This window comes from Ciconia boyciana, chromosome 2 (assembly GCF_034638445.1).
Source record: "Ciconia boyciana chromosome 2, ASM3463844v1, whole genome shotgun sequence".
Lineage (NCBI taxonomy): Eukaryota > Metazoa > Chordata > Aves > Ciconiiformes > Ciconiidae > Ciconia > Ciconia boyciana.
In genome coordinates, this window is record NC_132935.1 from 10157735 (window position 1) to 10177645 (window position 19911).

At 38.1% G+C, this 19911-nt stretch overlaps 1 protein-coding gene across 2 annotated transcripts in view; it reads left to right on the plus strand.

Moving 5' to 3' along the window:
- The window catches only part of ADCY8 (adenylate cyclase 8), a 131800-nt gene that overhangs the window by 82276 nt on the left and 29613 nt on the right, over window positions 1-19911 (plus strand). The window contains exons 7-9 of one of the 2 annotated variants that reach the window (XM_072851882.1): window positions 155-425; window positions 6089-6286; window positions 13043-13143. In XM_072851882.1, coding sequence (XP_072707983.1) covers window positions 155-425; window positions 6089-6286; window positions 13043-13143 — 570 coding nt within the window. The remainder of the gene's footprint in view (window positions 1-154; window positions 426-6088; window positions 6287-13042; window positions 13144-19911) is intronic. The other variant, XM_072851883.1, reaches the window with a different exon arrangement.

The following is a 19911-nucleotide window of genomic DNA, read 5'->3' on the forward strand; positions in this document are numbered from 1 at the left end:
ATTTTTTCATTTTCTCTATAGAAATCATTATATACAATAGAAAACCTTCTATTTATCCATCATGTTAAAAATTATGCAGAGTTCATAAACTTCTTCTTACCTATGTATACTAGAGAACAATCAGTATTTGCTACTACTTATTTCACTTATGCAGGAGAATTCACATCTCCAAAGCCACTCTGGACTGCCTGAATGGGGATTATAAAGTTGAAGAAGGGCATGGCAAAGAGCGTAATGAATTCTTAAGGAAACATAACATTGAGACTTATTTAATTAAACAACCTGAGGAAAGTCTGTTGACTTTGCCTGAAGATATTGTGAAAGAGGCTGTCAGCTCCTCTGACAGGAGAAACAGTGGAGCAACATTTACCGAAGGATCCTGGAGCCCTGAACTTCCATTTGATAACATAGTGGGAAAACAGAACGTAAGTCAAACTTCCTTTAATGTCATCAAATATGAATGCATGTTTGAGTGCATTTCAATAATGGAAGCCTCAGAGGAGACAAATTAATCTTTAACCTTCATTCTAACACATACTGTAACAGCAGAAGATTAAACAAATTGTTTCAGGGCAGAAATAAATCATGTATCCAAACTGAGGAAATGCCAGGGGACCAGAGATTTTGGGGTTTTTCCAACTGAAATTAAATACTACACAGCTTAGTTTTAATTGAACCAGTCCATAAATAAGTAAATTAAAAGTAAAGCTAATGTTACTAAACTAGCTGGGACATTTTAGTCAGAGTGCGTATCTCATTGCATAGCTTCACTGCACTGCCATCAAAGGAAAGGGATGAGTGAATGGACGTTTTGCCAGAGGAAAAAGCATAGTGTAGGTTGTTGATACATAAGGGAAAGAAAAAAGATCTATCTTAAAAAAACACCTTGTAAAAACAGTTTGTCCATTCTTCACTTTTTTTTTTAATAAAAACCATTAAAACCTAGATTCTAAGACATAATTAAGGTTCACTAGCAGGTGAGTTAGACTCTAAGCTCATGTGTAGCTCAATAGAAATATGAGATAATAAAATCTGCTCCTGATCAGATCTTTTCCAAAAGCATTGCATGGCTAATTGCTAGCACCCTGGGAACAAGCAATTTTTGTACAGTCATAAAAATCACTTGTAAAGTCTGCTTGCTTAGAGGAATTAAAGATGGAAAGGTTAAAATGCCCTCAGACACCACTCTTTTCACTGCATTTGAAAGACTGATGAGTCTTTATGAAACAAGGTCAGCTGGAGTTTTCTTCCATTTTTCTGAGGGATCTGTAATGACATGATATATCCTTTCTTCTGCTGCACATCCTTAGTCCTACTTGTCTGCACTGTCTGTTGAACTTCCAGCGTTGTTGTGTAGAGGTCTTGCTTTGTCAACCGTCTTCTGCTTCTTACAAATCTGCTCAGAAATGATAAGCCTTCACAATCAATCAGCCCATGGTGGTCTCTTCGTCTCTTCAAACTGAACTGGAGCATGGCATAGTTTGCTGTTATATAAAACACCTGTTTTATATATGTTCTGTTCGTCTGTGTATCTGCATGTATGCTGCCTTTTAGTATTCACTGTAGTTTGTTGATTTGTCTCTATACTCTCATTTCATTAGGAATAGAGGTATGAGTGCATGCTCATGTGAATACCTTCTGATCTCTCTCTATTTCTTCTTCTTTCCCTTTAAGACATTCCAGTTTCTGTAGTCCAAAAAATCTATGCAGAGTAGGCTATCATTTTCTTTGATCATTTTCTGACCTTGATACTAGCAAAGAGGAGGAATGAAATAAAAGGCTAGTGTTTTTATTCTACTATTGAACAACTTCCACTCAATAAACTAGTAAAAAGTCCATGAAAATTGTTGAAATAGGTATAACTAAACAGTTGTTTTTAAGCAAATTTTTGTCTTATGACAATAAACAATCCATTTTTAGAATAGTTTCTCACTGTTTTTTTAAGCTGTTTATATTACACAGCTTTACAATAAGCTTTTTGATGGAGACAAAATTTTAAAAAATCTGCTATTCCATGTGTAATTCAATTATTATGTAATTTAGAATTTCACAGTTGAGACAATAGGCATTACTGCTCATAAATAATGTATTTCAGCTCAAAATTCAGTGATAGATTTAAATTATATTAGGATATAGTAGCTTTTTCCAGAGGTGTGTCAGCCTTGGACAGAATAAGCATTTAATAACATTAATTATGCCACCTAAAGGTCACTGGCAGCAGCAGACGTTGAGAATCCAAGTAGCAGCAACCCAACAATGAATCACTCCGTATGTTTGAATATTTGCCAATATGATTTGAATGGTTTCTTTACCCAACATAAATTACAACAATATTTGAGCAACTCTGATCATGTGTCTTACTTTTAGCTGTAGTTATGTTAGGAAGAATATGAAATGGCAAAGTCTCTAGTGAGTTCTCTTGACAAAATCAGATTCATCACAATCCATATTCTTTAGCTCAACCTCATTTTCTATGGGCAGCCTAAAACAGTGAATTGAAGTTGTGTTGATATGTGTAAGGAACAGAATAACCACTCTTTATGTATGCAGTCACAGACATGAACAAAAGCTGCACATGTCTACAGCACAGTCAGCACCATGTGTCTTAGCTCTGGTGGTGAGGTAAGCCAAGGATGCAAGAGTCTGCTCTGAAATTCAGGCCATGCCCAATATGGATGGAGTTTTCTGTTATTGAAACAGGTGTCTGGGCTTCTTTTCTAAAGCACAGAAAGTTGGACAGAAGTTATTTTACATTAAGAGAGTGAAGGCCCATTTGCCCAGAGAAGTTGTAGATGCCTCATCCCTGGAAACATTCAAGGTCAGGTTGGATGGGCCTCTGAGCAACCTGATCTAGTCGAAGATGTCCTTGCTCATTTCAGGGAGGTTAGACTAGATGACCTTTAAAAATCCATTCCAACCCAAACCATTCTGTGATTCTATGATTCTAAGGCCTCCTCCTCTAAAATAAATTAATAGCTGATGAAGTTGGATTTCTTCTCTGGGCCTTCCAAAAGAGGTAGCTGAAAGCATAATATGGTCACTGTGTGTGGTGCTGGAGGCATCTGATGGGCCTCTAGTGATGTGAATTAGGGAAAAAGCAAATTAAAATATCTGTGTCTTGTATAAGCACATTTTAGTGATGGCTGCAATGACTCTTACCAGTTATCACAAAAATTACACTTAAAGACTGTCAAGATGACAGACAAGTATAAACAACAGGGTGGAATTCAGTTCAAAACCAAGGCACCTGCATTTGTGTATCTACTGACTATCCCAGATGTCAATCTCCCACACAGCTCAGCTCCTAAACATAAGGGTCTAGTGCTATATGCAGTTTTCTAGGGTGCCTGAGACATCCATATGATAAGAGGCCTATAAAAGACCTGTGATCATCTGGACTATCAATTAGAAGCCAGGTGAGAGACTCCAATGTCCCAAATAGTGCTAAACACCTATGCTGAAACATGCTGAGTAAGAGCTTGATTCAGCTTCTTGACTGTGGCTGTCTACTGCAGTTTGAGATACCCTAGCACACTCCAGCTGGTCCCCACCACCGACCAGCAGTACATGGGGTTCCTAGCTCCAGACTGTTGTCCAAGATACCCTGGGGCAGCTCAGCTGACCATAGCTGCCTATGATTGGGCAACTGGAAGTATTCCGAGTGTATATTGCCAGTAACAGAAGCTTAAACACCAAGCACCTAGACACCTTGATTTAGGTGTCTTCCTCTTGAACCAAATCCTACCTGTATCCTGTCTCTTTAAACATGTGACCTTGTATTTCCCTATTTCTGTCCAAGACCTAGTGTTTGCAGTATGAAAATAATAATCTGAAGCCTTCCTAAAGTTTTCTAAATTAAAATTTCCCTTCTTGTTGAGGTCAGGATGCTTGGACTTGTTGCATGAAAACTTTGCTGGAAGGAAGTAAAATCTAATTCCAGCTACCTTTTTTAAATCTCTATAAAATATCTCTAAAGTTGGAGTTTTATTATTTGTTTGTTTTAATTCATCCTATCTTTTAGTGTCAGATGCAAGTTTGGCTGGGCTTTGTTGTAACAGAAACTTGTATGTATTCCTGTATGATGAATGGTTATTGTCAGCATTAGGAAAGTTCAAAAGCCCGTTGTAGCATGTATCTTCCATGCAGCTGTTCACAAATGTGTAGGAGAGGTAATAGGGAGAACCAGTATTTCTTTACATTGCCATAACACAGTCTTAAAAGATGCAGAGCAAAGAGGGGGATACAAAGACCAAATGTGTATAGAACATATTCTTGGGAAAATAATTTGCACGATATTTTTCATTATTGTTATTCCTAATTACAGGGAAGCTGTTTTCTTAAGTATGTATACGGGTGTGAGGGAGAGAAGACTCCCCTAAACTCAAATATGAATTTCATTGTTATGCTCTGAAAATAAATGCAACTTCAGAGTCCATTTTTACACCAATACTACTGGCACCGTTGCCATAGTGGTGATATTATGTCATGTTCATCTACCACAAATTGTAAACCAATTCATACGTTCAGCAAGAAGACAGTTCTTCATATTAATCAAGTTGTAAAATATAATTTGAGGCAAAATGTAGTCACTTACTAGGATGAATTGAGATCACTCGCCTCATGTAAATAAAACATGATGCCCAACTAAAACATTAGGGACCTTCTCCACCCTCACTTCCAGTGGAGATATAGCAATATGAATTAATTCTGAGGAATTAATGCACACAAGAGCATCTGATGTGTTCTCATCCTTTAACAGTGACTTCAGACCCACTTGTGCGACTTCAGCCACCACAAATTTATAATAACTTTTCTGCATAGCTCAGTTTAAAACAGATAGGAACACCTAAACTGAAGTAGTGCCTTAGTGTTAGTAACACAGTATTTATCCAGTTGACTCAATGGAATCTCTCCAAGATTCATTAGAATGTAATTGCTGACTATACTTTGAAAACAAACAAGGGAAACCTCCCTATATCATTTGCTATACGTAATCCCATGATCCAAAAGAATTGGTTTTCCAGAGAAACCTAGTGATAAATCCATCCCAAACTCCTGTTCCCAACAATGCCCAGTAGGAGATATAGCAGAAGATCTTTCCAGCAAGGGCCTATCAGATAACTTTTCTCAAGAAGTGTACTTCTTGTCCCTAATAATTCTGAAATGTCTTATGCTGTGATGTATGAAGGTTTATATCCTTTGCATTCATTAACATTTGTTAACCCTTGGGAATATCACAGGTAGTAGAGTTTATTTTCCCATTCAAGTGGGAAAGTGCTGCTTCACTGTGGTTTGTGTGATGAAATGATACCATGAAACTGGACTGAGTTATTCTCTTTATGAAAGCAAACTCTACCTCTTTCCTGAAGGTGAAGCACCCTTCGTACTATCTCTGCTACCTTTCCTTTGCGAAGCTGTGCAAAAGTCTTTTCTTTCTTTTGATTAGTAGATGAAATACCAAAGGAATAATGCATTTGAGATAATATTTAAAATAATAATATGAATTACAGTTAAATTAAATCATATAGCCTAACTGTAATCTAGACTGGCTGAAATATACGAGTAGTGAAGAAGAAGATATTATTTGAAAACCCATGCTGAAGTAATCAGAAATGTCACCTTCTTCCCTCCTGCCTAACAGATCTGTTCCTTAACTACACACATCCAGTAACTTTAAGATCAAGAAAAACATCATTACTCCTTTTTTGTGACTTCTGTTTTCTGTAGCTTCTGTTCTTAGTTGTTAAAACACACCATTGAGTTAGATACCCTGCTGTCATTTTGGTGTGTACTCCCCTCATGCATGCTCTAATAATTAACCAGCAAAATCTGGAAAGGGGAATATATGCCTAATGTTCAGTGCAGCAGCAAACCTCCTAGTCTATATAAACGATAGCATTAAAGTACTCCCCTTAATGTACTGTATGTGTTTAGTGGAACAGGCTTATTATTTTACACCTCTATAGATTTCATTGGATGAATTGCATGGAATGCTGTAATGGTTTGCAATGCAACATGATCTAAAACATTGCATTTTTAACCCAAGGGAACCAGCAGGTTTATTCTGTTTGCATGTGCTTTCCCCTAGACTCTGGCTGCCCTAACAAGAAATTCAATAAATCTGCTTCCAAACCATCTTGCACAAGCTTTGCATGTCCAGTCTGGGCCTGAGGAAATTAACAAGCGAATAGAGCACACCATCGACTTACGGAGTGGCGATAAATTGAGAAGAGAGCATATCAAGCCTTTTTCACTGATGTTTAAAGACTCCAGCCTGGAGCATAAGGTAGCTGGGTCTTGGTAGCTGCATTATTCACAACTCAAATTGTAATAAATGTCCACTGAACTAGAGAAGCTGTAGGTTCTATCTTGCGTTGTTTGTTTTCTGGTTTTGTTTTTCATTTTGTTTCAGTTTTCAGAAGTTGGGACTGAGCTAGAGGTCATAATAGACAGTGTCGTGATGCAGGTGTTGTAATGCTTCAATTATTACTTTTCATTGTTGGAAAATGCCTACACTGAGCAAACTCTGCTTCTGAAAACAACAGTTTTCGTTTGCTGTCTAGTACAAGCAGTTTTCTGTCAGATGACAGGTTGCTTTGACACAAACAGTGATTGAGCATATTAATAAACTGACACTTCTATTCAAAACATATATCTATATTTATATAGATATGTTTCTTTCATTTAGTCATAGGATCCATCTGATGTCCTCTAGGCAACTGCTATGTTTATTTCAAGTCAAAACTAATTTGTCAACTCTTTGTTTTAAACATCCTTTTTTTAACATCTGCTTCTAAGAGGTAAATATTGTTCATGTCTTTGCTGCTTCTCAACAGCAGTATGATCTCACTAATTTCTGTTTTAGTCTACATCCAAATGTAAGATATAAGTTAAAAAAGATAAGGCAATGGGAGAATTTTCCTTGCAAACTGATGAGCGGGGTTGCACAGATCTCAAATGATGTCATTGACTTGTATGCTATTACAATGCAGCAACAGCAGGTCTGCTATAGGATGTGCACTTAGACTGAAAAGAAAGAAAAATAATGGGGAATTGCAAGCATGGAGGCCCACTTCTCTGTGATCACTTTAACCTCCACTGGAAAACAGACTTTTTAAATTGACTTATGGGAAACCGGTCCTCAGGTGGTATCAGTGGTGAGAGCTTAATCCATTGGAAAAGAAAACCATCGGAAAAGAAAAATTCTGCTTGAAGTATATTTAAGCCCTTCTTTCACAAGAAATCCTGCAGAAGCAAAAAGAAAGGTTCACTTTAAAAGATTCAGTTTCCCCATGAGGATATTTATGACACTGAGACACAAGGTAGAATCCCCAAAGCCAGATTAGCCACTACTGCTGCAACAGAAGATATGAAGATATTTCTTTCAGTGCGGTCATCATGCAAAGCTGACAGGGACCCAGAGGAAGTGAAATCCAAGATTTCTGATATCCTGTGAATTACTATCTAAAGGCCCAAAAGTCATGAGTAATCTTTAATCTTTTCAAGGCGCAAGGTCAAAAGATAAAGTGAAAAAGTCTAGACAAAATAGCATTTAATCTAGAAGCTGGGGGATGGCATATTAGAAATTTTTTTGTGCAAAAGAGGAGACAGCCTGGTCACAAACAATTTGCCAAATGAGCAAGCTAGTCAATGTTTCACCTAGTCTTACATTACTATTTAATAAAAATAAGGCCTGAACATGGGCTGGAGTAAAGAGACACTGCCCAGAATCAGATCTTATATTCAGAATATAAACGTTCTTGTCATTTTAGACTTCACAATTAGCAGCCACAAGGAAAATCTGTACCGAAAGGGTAGATTTTCATTTAAATGCTATTTAAGCAAGAGAGAAAAAAAAAAACATGCTCTAATCCATCACATTACATAGGTCAGATTTTAAATATTAATAATGTTTTGAATTGCATCTGGATGACAAAAAGTCTATTTAAAAGTCAACATTTTGGGCAGTTTTGATACATTTTCTTCTCAGTATGACATTTCCAATACCAACCTGTGCTGCAAAGCTTAGAAAATAGTGCTTTCATTCCATAATTCCTTAGGTGCTAGTCCCAACCAGTAAGCACAGGCAATACAAACACAAAATCCTTTCCGTAAAGTGGACTGAACCTTCTTTCTGTCCTCTAAATCAGACTGGTTTTTAGCATTACACAGGAGTACAGTTTTAAAAAATATCAGCATTTTTTTACTTGCTCAGGTTCATCTACCTCCAACAGCTGGATAGTTGCTGGTCAGCAATCTCCTTGCTTGTGTTCGGGGTGCTGGGGCACCATAGGTGGGCTCAGAGAAGGATGGGGAATGCACCAGGATGCAAAGGGATGATGTGGATTAAGGAAAGATGAATCACAGTGCCCTCTTCATTATAGGCAGGGGCAATGTCTTGTGGGACAATATTGGAAATGTCCCTTCCCTCCTTGTTTGCCTGTGCAGTAATTACAGGTTTGTCCCGGTAGCCTTAGTGTTAAACCATAGTCTACAGGCAGTCATGAAAAAAATAATGTGTCAACTGTTTTGCTACAGAAAGTAGCTATTTCCTCCATGTTATCTTATATTACTGTCACTTTCTCCCTTCCTCCTGCCCATTTAGGAAAGGAAACAAAACAAATTCAAATTTAAATTGGAGTCTCATAAAACTATTTCAGAAGCCTTTTCCCTCTGCTCTCCCCAGCCCTAACCTTTCAGTCTGGAATTATGCTTTCTTCTAGTCATTAACATTTTGCAACTGCTTACGTGACCTTCTACATCAGCATCTTGAGCTGCTCCCTGCAGCTTTGCCAGGCAAGTAGACAACATATGTCTATGGACCTCCCATCTTACGCTGCCATTTCCACTTGCTGCCACTCACCTTCTGTTCAGACCAGTGGCACCTTCAAGTCAGAGGTAGCTCTGAAGTAAAGTAATTTCTCCTATGTAAAATCTTGTGCCCTCACATTTAGCCATCACACTTTCAGGCAGTGCTGGCATCTGCCTAATGCTTATTTCTTTTATCTGTAAGTACTTCTCACCCCAGACTTTACAGTTGTTCAGTGGGCAGAATATCCAGTACCCATAGCTGAGATCCCAATCAAGAAGCGTTACGTTAACCTTGTTCCATGAGAATTCTGCTAATGCCTTATACCTCAAACTACAGAGAAGTGAGTAACCATAAGAACGATAAACTATATTTCTTCCTCCTGCATTCGTAACAGGAATACCATGCTGTGGAATCATAAATCTTTTGGGGTGACTTGAATAGATCTGAAATGGCATGCTGGACTTCTGTTTAAACAGTTTGGGTTGTTTCAGAGTTTTTTTGTTGTAAAACAGTTGCAGACAGCAGATCTATGCTAGCAATGAAAGTGCTGTTTTGCTTCCTTTCAGGTTTCAAAAGGTATAAAAAACCAAAAAATTCTGGAATCAGGATGCCTAAAACTACCACGGGAGCTAGCACAGCTCCTGGTTTACTATGGTTTAAATGACTGTTATATCACAGCCGTTTAAGCCATTGGTACATCTTCCCACTCCTCTCTTATCTCATTGCTCTATGTCCTTCTTGGTGATAGAATAAATGTAGATTCCACAGCAAGCAGTAACAGTTGCGTTAGCAAATGGATTATCTCCCTGAGACAGTATGTATATTTCCTCCTGAATTTTGTAATACCTTATTTTTCAGAGGATTTGTGCAGGATCCTCACCTGGTATATTTTAGAGTTTCTTTACCCAACTGGACTAGTCATTACTAACCTGTATTTCACTCATTAGTGCTTGATATCTCATTTAGAATCTAATTCACTCTCAATTTTACCAGATGTTATTTTCACAAATAGAATGTATGCAGATAGAGCAAAAGACTCAACACAGGAGAGTACTTCTAATGGTAGCATGAAAATACACTAAAGGTTTCCAAATATCTAATAGCTCATAAGGAAAATCTGATACTACTTTAGATTATTTCCAATAATTAAAAGATATCGTTATGATGCTCTACCTTAATAGCAGTGACTTGGTAATATCAGTACCAGGTACTTTCATACAGGATAAAGCATAGTAACAGGGCAGGGAATTTTACATGCTGGTTGCATTTTTGTTAAGGAAAGTTTCCAATGTAAAGATTTGTATAAAGATATTCTAAGTCTTCCTGCGTATTTGTATTGGGATCTTAAATCAAACCAGTCTTAGAGGTGAAGTGTCTACATATTTTCTGTGAGATCAGCACATGGAAAATATCAAAAGGGCTTTGAATTTCACAGTACAGGTTTTATTAGGTCAAATATTAGACCTAAATATCTGAGTTTCTCTGTTTCAGAATTTCTGATGGGTAAGATAATTAGAAATTAAATGAGTAGGAAAGAAAAATTTGCCCTTCCTGCATCCTGTATCCTTGCGGACATGGGCCTCACCTCTTTCCTTCAACCCAGAAACTTCCAGTGGCAAGAAGGTCTGCAAGAAATGCTGACCAAACTCTGGGCCTGTTCAGCATCTTCTTTTCTGTCATGGGTCAACAACTGGATCTGTGTCTACCCTTCTCAAGGGGTTCATCCATCTCTTCTGCCTTGGGCTTCGTGACACATCATCTTCTGTCCCTCCCCTGTACTGCAGAAGCTTTTCCACTGCCACAAACACCATTGCTCTGAAGAAAAAAACCCGTGGTCTCCATTTTCATCCGTAAGTTCGTCCATCTGAGTCAAAGAGCAGCAGTGAGGATAAGACCAAAAACCTTCCTCCCCAGTGCACAAACACTTTCTCTAGGTGAACATGTAAAGCTTGCTGTATTACCGGTACTCCCCTTTCAAAGAGCCCTGAGAAATGAGAGGAGAGGTGGGGAATAAGCAGCATTACTTGGTAGAGGAAACTTGGCCTTTCTTACACAAGCTCAGTTTCAGCTAGCTGGCTGGGCTAACCAGTAGATAAAGTGTCCCCCCAACAGCGCAGGCAAATGGGTCAAGTCCCACAGGAAGTAGGGTGAGCTTTTCCTACGTCATGAGCAAGTCATGCCAGTGCCGGCAGGTCTGTGGGATGTTGCAGCTAAGGTTTTCATTGCAGAGTAGGTCACACCACTATTCTTCCTACCACTCTACGTGGCTCTAGTTGGCTACATGCCTCCCCATACTTAAGGAAGTGCCTTGAGGCTTAGTCTATCCTTCAGTTACTTCTCCAAGTCATTAAGGGGTAGACTGCTACAGAAGTGCTACATTAATCATTGGTGTTTGTGCTGCCTCAGAGACGCTAACAATTTCTCATCACGACATTGTTACTGATTACACCACAGCATTCATCCTTTTGACATAATGCTCGACACAGCAGGCAATTCCATGTTTGTGTTTCTTTCAATTAGTTTGCTATAATTTCCCTAAGGAACAATTGGGATTTCATGTTGTATTTTAAGGAACGCACCTTTCTTTTTCCCTTCGGTTCTTTTTGTGCCACAACCAAAAAAAGCCCTGGTTCATTATTGAAACGGACTGATGCAGTTCTGTTTTCCTGCACATGAAAATCAGGGTCAGTGCCTCTGTGCTTCCAGCAGCAAAATGAAGTGGAGTTGCTTGTGAGCACCATCGAAAATCACGTCAAAATGATACTGCTTCTGCCAACAGCAGATACAGGGTATAATCACAGCAGAGGAGGAGTCAAAATGAGGGATGCCAACAAATAAACTCCCTCTCTTACTCATAACAAATGTGAACAGGGAAGAAAGAAGCCTGTTTCCCATTTCAGGAGCTTGAGACTCTTTTGACCAGATGTTTATAACTGAGATGAAGTCCCTACCAAAGGTTCATGTAGAGTATAGCCTAAGTCTAGATAAGATCTTCCTGCAAGAGCACATTAGCTATAAAATGCAGTTCATAGCTGAACTCTCTCAATGTATGTTCCTAATACATTTCTTAATCAGTTTTAGTTTTTCTCAATTATAATCCTCTCTAGGCATTTATAACTGCAATTTACCTTATTTCCAAATTGCTGGAGAAAGATTCTGATATCTGATATCTCTTTGACTCTGATTTCCTTTTGTTCTGCACATGAACTCTTAGCTCCTTCAAAACTGCAAGAGATTAAATAAAATGGAGTTATTGTTCACAGGAGGAAAAATGACCAGGGCAAGCATCTCTCGGATTTTTTATTAAGTGAAGAAAATTTAGTGGCATCAGAATAGGATAAAGAGATTTACAAAAATGTGTCTAAGGACCAATCTTCATCTGCTGTAAACTGTTGGAGTTTAACTGAATTAGCAGTGATAAATACCAGCTGAGGACTTGGGAAACGTTTCCACTTTCAACTGATCCACCATGATTCACCGATGTATCTGTTACTCCTTTTCTTGGTAACTCCCATAGAAGGGGAACCTGCTAGCATTTTCAGTGGTTTGATATGCTGGAGAAAAATACTTTTGCAATAAATCATAATAATAATAATGCACTTGAAATGGTCTTTAACATAATAATACCTTCATTTTCTCCTTGGAGAATGCCCATATTGCCAAGTTTCTGCACAGCCTCTGGATAAGTTAGGATACAGATATCATGACCCACATCCCAAATAGTCACAGAATGTCTCAATCTACATGCATTTCTTTAAAAAGAAAAGTAAAAAAGAAAACAGAGTGGCCTCGGTTTGGCAAGCATGGAGACACCTCCGTGACATCATGCATGCAGAGTTGCAGCTGACTTCAGTGTTTGTCTTCAGGTGAGGAAACCCATGGTTCCTCTGGTTAAGCTAAGTATTTAGTATTCTACTCAGCAGCACAAGCCCCTAGCATCTACCTGGTGATTTTTAAAGTAAATAATTTTGAAAAAGAGGCAACCAGGTAAAACAACTTTCTATTGCAAATTACAGAGTTTTGCTCTCCTGGATAAAGTATTTTACCAGCTTATTAATGATTTATTTGTTGTGTTTCATTTTTAAAAACAAATTCAGGTTTATTGATTTATTAGCTCCCCGCAAATTTCCCCAAAGTCTCCTATATGCATCAGTTTTTATGAAACTACTGCATGGGTTAACAGGTTAACAGCGAATTTACTCTTCTGTTTTGTTTTTTTTTTTATTCTAGTATTCTCAAATGCGGGATGAAGTATTCAAATCAAACTTGGTGTGCGCATTTATTGTTCTTGTATTTATCACCGCTATCCAAAGCTTACTTCCTTCTTCCAGGTAAATACAGAAATGTATTTCTATATATCTGAAGGCGCTCTTGGGAAAACAGTGGGATAACATTTCTAGGATTGACGTGGAATGAACCAATAAAATCTGCTTGTTCCCCAAAAGTGTTCAGAAATATTTTTTCACTTTTTTCCCAATATTAACTACTTTTGTATCACATTATCTGCAGCTACATGTTTTCATGTGAGACAGCAGCATCTACTGACATGTTGTTATGTTTTTAAGCAGAACCCCCACTGAGATAAGTGGGAACTTTGGGTTACAAAAGTTTGACACGATATGGCCTGCTGCTTCCAGTGTTGAAGTAAAACATGATCCAGACTTATAACAGTGCCTCTCAGTGACTGGTAATCACCTTGGGAATCAGTGATTGTTTTGGTTTTGTTTCTTCCATGCTACATAAGAAAATTGTACTGTTGTGCTTTGTTGCTGATGATACATATTACCCAGCTGGAGAAAGCAATTTTGTGCCATTAAGAAGAAGCAAGGAAGTGATCTGGTAGATCTTTTCTCACTTCTGCTTTTATCAGGGGCTGACCAAGCAACAATTTCTTACCAAGGTGATGAAAACGTGACATAGCTGAGACCTCTGTGTCCACATGTTTCACACAGTCAAACCCATCAATTGGCATTTTTGTCTACTGTTTAATAGTGAGAACACAAGAGTGTGTACAAGGACTAAGGTCAGTTTTCTAGCATCACAGCAGAGCCAGCAGAACATGACTGCCACTAAAATATGCCCCAGTCCTGTTTGGTCTTTGGCAGAGCAAGTGAGTGGTAAAATGGAAATTCCCAGTTGAACATAATTCTCAGGTGGTTTCTAACACTCAGATGAACCTTAACTTATGGCTGCCTGTAGAATAACCTTGAAAATACAGTATTTATATAAGAAATAAGACATGTCTTGTGTTACAGTAATGTAGCAATATTTCTTGGATCATCTCTGGAAGATTTGGTTCACCATGTTTATGTCTAAGAATACCAAAATGGTGGTTAGATGCAGGCAGGCAACTGAACTCTGCAACAGTGGTGTCCCATGTATTTTGTAGTTCTCAGATGGGAAAGTACCCGGAGTAGTACCTGACCTTGTACCGTTCCTTATGTGCTATATTGCTCTAATACTAGTAAGTTTGTTTGCTTTTTTAAAGTTCTTCTCCCAATACACATTCAAAATTCTTCACTTCTGGTAGCTGTTATTTTTATTTTTTTCTCCGTATGTACAAGAAGATTTATGGATCTTATTAATGGAACCTGTTTTCCAAAAAGATTTCTGCTGCTATATCAATCACTGCTATACCAGCAAAAAACCATGACATTTTTTCTGTCTGCACAGATTCATCTCTGTTAATTCTCATGAGGGCGTCTAGTGCCATTGGAATTAGGGGAGAAGGAGTCACATAACCACATTGCCTGCAGCTGTCTCACTTGCTGGTTTCCCATCTTGCACAGTAGTCTTGTGTTTTTCCCTGCACTTCAAAAATGCTTTGTGGACCTTTCTGTCACTGAATGTTAAAGAGGTTGTAAATATAAATAGGTTCAAATAAAGACTAGATAAATTCCTACAAGATAAGGTCAGCAGAGGTTTTTAAACAAAATTATGGAACCTTGGCTTCTAAAATGCCCTTAATGATTCATTGCTGGAACCTGGGAAGATATTTAAGGAAAAAATATTTACCACTATCCCTTTTGAGAAAGAAGATTTGGAGCCACATGGGTGCTTTATGGCAGTTCTTATGTTCTTTCAGGAGCTGTAGATCACTGTCAAGATTTAAAGCGGCAAATTTTGGTCTTTGTTTTTCAAGTTCTGATACTCTGCTTCAAAATTGTGTTTCAGTCTTAAAAAAGCATGCCTGTTAAATGAGTGGAGGTCAACAGCTGAGCAACCCTAAAATAGCAGGATGAGGGGTTTTGAGTAAGAAGGTTTCAATATGCTTAAACATATTGAATGAGGAAATAATCTGGAAGTTCAAATTTCCTAAGTGCCAGTTCTAAAAACAGTTCAAGGTATGAGCACACGAACAAGCTATCACAAAGTTAGGCAGGATTTGGATTCAGAAAGTCTTGGAGATAACTGCATGCCCATCTGTTATACCTCTAGTAGATATCAGAGAAGTAAACTACCACAGTGGAAGAGCATGGACGTCATTTCCATGGAACAACTAACAAACTATAATTCACACCCCTCATGGCAACTTACCCATTTCCTAACAACACATTTAAGTGTCTTTCAATGAATGCTTCCGTGCTCTGTTGAGCAAGGATGGAATTTTGTATTTGCTTAAGTACATGTTTGAATATTTTTCTGAGCTGGGTCTTTTGGGGATTTCTGGAAAAACAGTGAAAGAAAACATTAAATCATAGTAAAACATCTTACTAAGGATCTTCAGGGAGTTTCCCAGATATGTTGCCTTAGTCTGTGTGTTAAAGAGGGGTAACACCTTTCTATTATTGCACCCACTGTGTATGGGAGTTTCAGAATTTTATCTCAGTTTATATCTGTCTCCTGTGGGATAAATGTTTGATCCATTCATACTTTTCCCTGACAGGGCAGGCACATCACTGAATTTAAAAGTCTTTGCAATAGTTTTCATTCTTTGAAATATTGAGTTGGGGAAATTACTCTAAGTGACATAAATTAATGCTATATTTCTGCTGTAATTATCCTCTATGAAGCCATTAAGTTGCATTGCCAACCTTGCAGTGATTCATCTTCTCCATCTGAGAGGCCTGTGAGTTTGATTCATTTCCTGCAATGAACTTTCTATATGCTTACATGGGTAATAGATCATACTAGAGTAGACTGCTGAACTACTCTTATTTCTGTCAGTTTTTCACTGGGTTATTCTTGTGAGCAGAGAAAAATAGATTTCAAACTGTTGTTCATTTAAACATCTGCATCTTCTGTCTTACATAAGTTTTCCTTCTGTCTCAACTCTTGATTTGCTACTGTACACAAGGAAGAAGGAAGGCAAAAGCTCCATTCCAAACTTCACTTGATCTTGACAGTAAGGGAGCCCCTAGAAAGAAAAGCTTTTGGTCTTGCATCTCTTCTTGACTAAGAGGGGATCCAACCCAGGTGTCCTAGTTCTGGGGGAAGATCATGGACAGAAGAGTATTATGGCTGTTTGCTCCTATTCCTCTAACCTTCACTATGTCTTCTGCTGTACTTGATCTTATCAGCATGCTGCCAACAAAGTCTTAGCACAGATACTGGATTGATCACCTAGGAGGTCATAGGTGTGCAGACTTCAGTTTTGTTTTTATCTCATCTCAAGCAGGCATAGACAAGAGACACATCGATGTACAAATGAACAGCTACAGTGGAAGAATTTTTGTTGCCTACATATTTATTATGAATAAATACAAGGCCTTGGTTTCTCAGGCACCTAAGCAGGTTATGCTGCATTTTGGATTGATATCCCAGACTTAGGTCCCTAGATGCTCCCTTTATAGTGCCTTAATTCAATAGCACTGAGTCTTACATGTAGAGTTTGGCAGTCCAAAATAAGAACTCATGTTTAGTGTCCTCAGGTCTGACCCAGGCTTGACTTTAATCTTTTTGGGAGCCTTAATTTGTTTTAACTTAGAGCTGGATCAGGCTAGGTCCGCAGAATTGGTAGGCTACATCTGCATATATAGACTGTCTATATATCTGAGCTATAGATAGAAACTATCAGTTCCAAAGAGGATCTCACTCATTTGGCTTTGGAAAGCAAGAAGGCTATTGCAGAATACTGCTGTAATGTGGGAAACTGAAGGAATTCATCTCACCTAACCGTATGTCAGTGTCTATATCTCAGGTTCAAAGTATAGCCACTGGAGAATGGCTCAATCAGAGGATCTCAAGGTGCCTTCCACCTGAATAAATGTAAGAGACTGCTGTGCAGTGAGATGAATCATATCCTAAACTACATAGCTCTCTTGATGAGCCCTCTTGACTGTCGTGATTAGTTCTCCATGAATGTATTGTCCAGCTTTTCCCTAGCTTTATTGACTGTCTCTCCCTTGGCTTTCTGTGCATTTCCACAGACAAGCTGCTCTCAAGGCGTTGTTGCATTGTGTCTCTACTTGGTAGCCTTGGGACTTTCAGCAAGTCCTGAGACTCTTCCCACAAAACTTTTAGTTGCACAGGATGAAATCTGTGGCTCCTGCTCCAATCTTTGTCTCCTCATTATTCACTCTTCCCTTCATAATACGGTTTGTTTTTACTGGCTACATTGTTCCTTCTTTCAAAAGCAAGCTTTACTTCTGGGTGAACTCACTGGAGAGGATGGGACTTTTTTGAGAAGCTCCACTGTGTCCTGTGTTCAAGTCACACACAAAACTCTGACAAAGCTTGTTGTAGTGAAATGCTGACCCAAGTGTAAGATAACATTTCGTACCAATGGTATGTCATCAGAACAGTGTCAAAGCTAATATTGCCACATGGAAGCTCTCAAGGGAAGTTAATGTGTAATTCATCTTATTTCAGTTTATTAGGGAACAGAACTAACTATAGCCTTTTTTTCCTGTTTGTTATCTGTTTAACCCATTTTCTTTTCTGGACTTTACACTTCAAGTCTCATTAATTTTGAGGTTCTGAGAGTAGGAGCTGTGCATATAAGCCATAGCTGCATTACTGTAAATTATTCTGAGGCTTGCATGCTGTTTTCAAAATCTTATGCCTTGATCATACTTCTGCGTTAATTTGATTAATTTTAGTAGGTGATAGACAAGTAAGTTTGAAGTAAATTGCATGTTATTCTGTCCTGATACTTTAAAGGAGTCTTTGTCCCAGCAAGTCTGTTCGGATGATCAGAAAGGAATAACATTTATGCAAATATTGTCTTTAAAACACTATCAGATTTAATTTATATGAATCTCTATCATTGCAACTGAATTAGGGCATTAAAAAACAGAACATTCTTGTAAAAGATAATAATTAAAATTAAGCAGGTTAAAGCACACAGGAGTATAGTTCTGCACTTAAATCTCTTTCAGTTTGACACCTGTACCTCATATGTTATTTATGTCTTTTCCCTCAACATGACCAACGTTTCCCCACATATACTCTGATTTATGCCTACTTTTTTCCAAAAAACATATTTCCTTTTGAACATAAACATTTTCATTTATCCTGTTTTCTCAAGGTATTTTCTACAAACATCAGTACTGTGAGGAAGATGTACTCACAGTTTTCACATAAAGTACCCAGTCCATCTTTGGTGTCTCCTTGGTGCAAATATTTTTGACTCTATCCATCAGCTGCAAACATGGCCAGAGCTAAGAAATGCCAGTTCTAACACAGACTGATTCTCAATCTTGTCCTGCTATATCCATGTATCCTCTCCTGCCATTATCTCAGTGTGGTTTCCTCTTCTCATTGGCTACATACCTACTAGCTTATGGTGAAACTTTCTAGAGTGAAAGCTTTAGTTAAGTCGATAGGATCAAACCACAGATCTGAATTCAAGTCTGTATGAGTTTAGAATTTGCTCTTCTAAAGCCAAATTTGAATAGCCAGAAATTGGGAAGAATTTCAGGTAGATTGAGATATAGTCCATTCAGATTCAGGGAGTGGATCTGGCTGACCTACTGAAAACAAGGGAAGAAAAGCTATGTTGATGTTTTCACTTCTATTTCCACTTTATACCCTTAAATTTGTCTTGCTGTAGGGCACAAGTGTACAAATAGCATTGCACCCTACCCAAAGAGAGAAGGGATAGGTGTGTAGCAAAATCTGAAACTTCATGTTTTCAATAACACAAAACATATGTTTACAGAAGGCTTAATGAGCAGAGTACAGCTTACCTACATTCAGCTACCTGGAAGTACAGAAGTCTCCCCAGAGCACCCTGATACTCCACTTTCAAAGATTTTTTTCTGTGAGATATTGTGATTATATCATTGTAGTGTACTGGCACGTATACAACTAGATTAGTTGAAATTTTAATTACTTAATTCAAAGCCTCAAGTTTAATCATTCTCCTTATAGCAAAAAGGCAAGGGAAAGCAGAGTGAAGAGGGGAGAGGTTTACAGGAGCAGTGGCGTTACTTTTATTTTGCATGGGTTTGATCTTTGGGAAAAGAGACACAGAACGACAATGACTGGCACAAATGGGAACAAAAAAACTTGACTTGGGAAGTGCTGAGTGCTTTCTTCTCAGCGAAGTAAAACAATTTACCACATTTCCCAACCACGTCAGTTACTTGATTGACTTCAGGTCCCAGATTTAAGCAAGAAAAAGGAGTAAATTTAGAAAAATATAATGAAAGTTGGACTAGAAGAAATTATGTTTTTTAACAGTTTATTCAAAGGAATTGAACTGTTTGTTCTGTGTACGCACTTAACAATACTTGATTAAGGATCACATTTGCAAGAACAAAGTTTATAGAGTATGCCAAATTACATGTTTTATTGAAACATGTTTGGATCATAGAACACCTTTTCATCTGCTTTACCTTTTAAAGGGCTTCCATGAAAACAGTAGATCAGTTCTTTTGCTTTTTTAGAAACCAATGAGATTCTTAGCTGCAGTTGATCCACTGCACCACATCCTTTAAAATGAGAGGAATCTTGCATTTCTGTAATTATTATATCCTGACTTACTCCAGAAAACAGGCTGCATTATTGCACTCACTTTAGAGTCCATGACCCTCAGTATAGTATGAAAGACACCTGTGTTGTGCTTTATACAAAATAACACTCTCCTAAATTGCCCTCAAACTAGCCTACTAGAGTGGGAACCAGCTCATACATAAGTGGCATCAGGATTCTGC